Source organism: Teleopsis dalmanni, chromosome 1 (genome assembly GCF_002237135.1).
Source record: "Teleopsis dalmanni isolate 2A chromosome 1, ASM223713v2, whole genome shotgun sequence".
In the NCBI taxonomy this organism is placed as follows: domain Eukaryota; kingdom Metazoa; phylum Arthropoda; class Insecta; order Diptera; family Diopsidae; genus Teleopsis; species Teleopsis dalmanni.
In genome coordinates, this window is record NC_051846.1 from 233,050,036 (window position 1) to 233,052,848 (window position 2,813).

The 2,813-nt window shown below is 31.1% G+C and overlaps 1 protein-coding gene across 1 annotated transcript; it reads left to right on the plus strand.

Moving 5' to 3' along the window:
• The first annotated feature begins 145 nt into the window (after positions 1-145).
• LOC119667684 (probable cytochrome P450 313a4) lies at positions 146-1,274 on the plus strand. Its single transcript, XM_038076992.1, has 4 exons — positions 146-259; positions 318-572; positions 630-1,050; positions 1,114-1,274. Exons 1-4 carry the CDS (start codon positions 146-148, stop codon positions 1,272-1,274), a joined length of 951 nt encoding a protein of 316 aa, XP_037932920.1.
• The last annotated feature ends 1,539 nt before the right edge of the window (positions 1,275-2,813 follow it).

Here is a 2,813-nt window from a genome sequence, read left to right on the forward strand (position 1 = left end):
AAGTACATGCACAAAGGTAACCAGATTTCTAATGATTTAGCCAATAACATTTGTATGTAAGTTATTTAACTAGACATATATTGTATTTTTATGGAAATAAATTAATAATAAATAAATAAATAATTAATCTCATATGAACAGCATAATGGAATATACAACAATTAGTGTATTACTTTCGTTGATGAAACTCGATTTCATAATGGAGTTGTTTTCGAAATTTAGAAACGCTAAAAAATTTTCATACCAGTTCGTCGAAGATGTTAGTATTTATTCTAATTCCTTCACAGAAAAGATAAAACTTGCTTAAAATGTTACAGTTGATTCACGAAAAACTTTCTAAAACTGCTAATGCAGAAAAGAGTATTACAAATACAAAAGATGACATGTCCAGTAATGAGGATTTCTTGCTTACAAACGAAGAAAATGAATTCACTAATAATGAAAATGATCTTGCAGACCATTCTATAAAAAAAGAGCCAAAAATATTTATTGATCAAGCAATAAAACTATACAAACAGCAACTATTCACATGGAATGATATAATAAGTGAATCAAATACAATTGTTGGAGCAGTGAGTACGCGTAAATTATTTATACTTAATATATTTACAATTCTTCATTGATTGTAGGCATTTGAGACTACAGCTAGTGCCATTTATTCTGCTCTTGTTATGTTAGCCATGCACCCGGAAATCCAGCAGCGACTTTTTGAGGAAGTTTTAGACGTATTTCCTGAGAAAAACTTTAATGCTGAGCTTGATCAGTTAGATCAGTTACAATATTTGGATTGTGTAATAAATGAAACACTTCGCCTTGCTCCCTCTGTTTCAATAATCGGACGACATGTTACAAAAGATACACAAGTTGGCAAAGATGTATTTCCCAAAAATACACAAATTCTAATCTCAATACTGCATCTTCATCGACGCACAGATATTTGGGGTCCAAATGCAAATAAGTTTGATCCAGAACATTTTTCAGCTGAGAACTTCGGAAAAGTTCAGAAATGTGCTTTTATTCCATTCTCAAAAGGTAGTAGGAACTGCATAGGTAAGCCCTGATAAAGCTATGTGAAATGTACATGTAGATTAGTTTATTATGTGTTGTTTACAGGATTACGATATGCAATGTTCTCAATGAAAATCATATTAAGTGGACTTATTCGGAACTTTAAATTTGAAACTGATTTTAAATTCGAAAACATCAGGTTCACAAATCAAATAGCATTAAAATTTTTAGAGGAACCCGGATTGAGAATTCGTATGAGGTCATAAATGTTATAGTATACTATAAATTGTATGGTATGTACACCATATGAGTAAAATTCATGAAGTCTATTTGTGATTAATAAAATTTAAACTAAATTGAATAAAATAAAATTATAAATAAAATAAAATTATAAATAAAATTAAATTTTATTTAATACGTGGCCAACGAAATCCATTTGTCATATGTCGGTTTTAGAATTACGTTCTACTTTATTTGCTGTTTTAAATCTTAGTATGAACCAGATTTTAAAATCTTTAATATTAAAGCAGATAATAATTAGGCTAGGTAAAGTCTTGTTGCTAAATGCAGATAGAAATATGCATTGTGCTTAAATTCATATCCAAATTTATTTTATATTCATAGATATTAACCAAATCTAAATTAGATGTACCGTTTAACATGTTTTGCTTCTCTTTCATTATCTTTGTTGTTGATCACCTTTTTAGTTGTTTTGTGAGAGCGAAAATAGTAAATATCGGTGTTATTTTTGTTCTGTTAGTTTAGTAATGTTAATTTCCAAATCATATGGGTACATGCACCTGTGTCCCTGTGGACATCTCCGGAAACTGCAGGGTTGACGAGCTTGCCAAATCAAGGGCGCTGTTCTTTGTAGTTTATTCAGTGTTACTTGCAACGGTTGAGTCATCAAGAAAAATATTAATTGATAGTTAAAAATACGATAAAAATTCTTGTCAGGCAACAAATCAGGGATCTGCTTTAACAAAATTGGAAACTATTCAGCACAATGGGAATGCAGTGGCTGATGGGTCACTACGGAACCATATACTGAGACTCATCTACTGCCGACTTTCGTCGCAGCAGTAGCTTTCCAGAAGACAACGAAACTGTGTTTTATCTTATGTACCAATGCCCGTCTTTGGTCAGTTGCAGATTAAATATCTCTGGGAGCTTTCTTTCTTTATCGGCCTGACGAGGCTGTGATTGTTCAATATTCACGACATCACGAAGTTTAGTGACTTATCATGTTGGCGCACTTGGATTAAAAGGGGGGAGAAGTGCTTTTTTCCTCATTGTCAATGCGCAGACCGTTATGGTCCTTATACTTGTATTAGTGGTTTAGTTGGTCTAGCGTATAAGCAACGTTTTAAACAGTGGTAGCATAACAAACTTTATTCCGTGCTCATTTTTTATAGACCTTGGTATGTTAGGCCGCCAGTTCAACCTAACGCACCCTTGTTTAAGAAGTTTTTGTTTCCGCAAATATATATTTTGGCTTTTTGATAAGACAGTTTAAGCAAATAAAAATCTTTTTAAAATATGGTATGTTAAATCCATGAAGAATCAAAAATTATAATAAATTTGTTTGTAAATTATTTAAATGGTTACTATTTGAAGTATATGTCGATATGTTTAGGTTTTCAAAATGATATTTAATCACTTAAAAAACTCTTTAATTATTATTTAAGCACTTTTCACATTTAATTTTTTTATTACATATATGAAAATACGGAGTGAATTTAAATATACTCAAAAGCCGATTTTCAATATAGCTGACCGTTTTAATTCCATTGTTAGACGCAAAC

What these genes read in the sequence shown, in the direction of transcription:
- LOC119667684 (XM_038076992.1), top strand. Translation starts at nt 146, where the DNA reads ATGGAATATACAACAATTAGTGTATTACTTTCGTTGATGAAACTCGAT. An exon ending in CATACCAGTTCGTCGAAGAT is followed by an intron (nt 260 to 317) that starts GTTAGTATTTAT and finishes AAAATGTTACAG; the next exon opens with TTGATTCACGAAAAACTTTC. An exon ending in AGGTAGTAGGAACTGCATAG is followed by an intron (nt 1,051 to 1,113) that starts GTAAGCCCTGAT and finishes TGTTGTTTACAG; the next exon opens with GATTACGATATGCAATGTTC.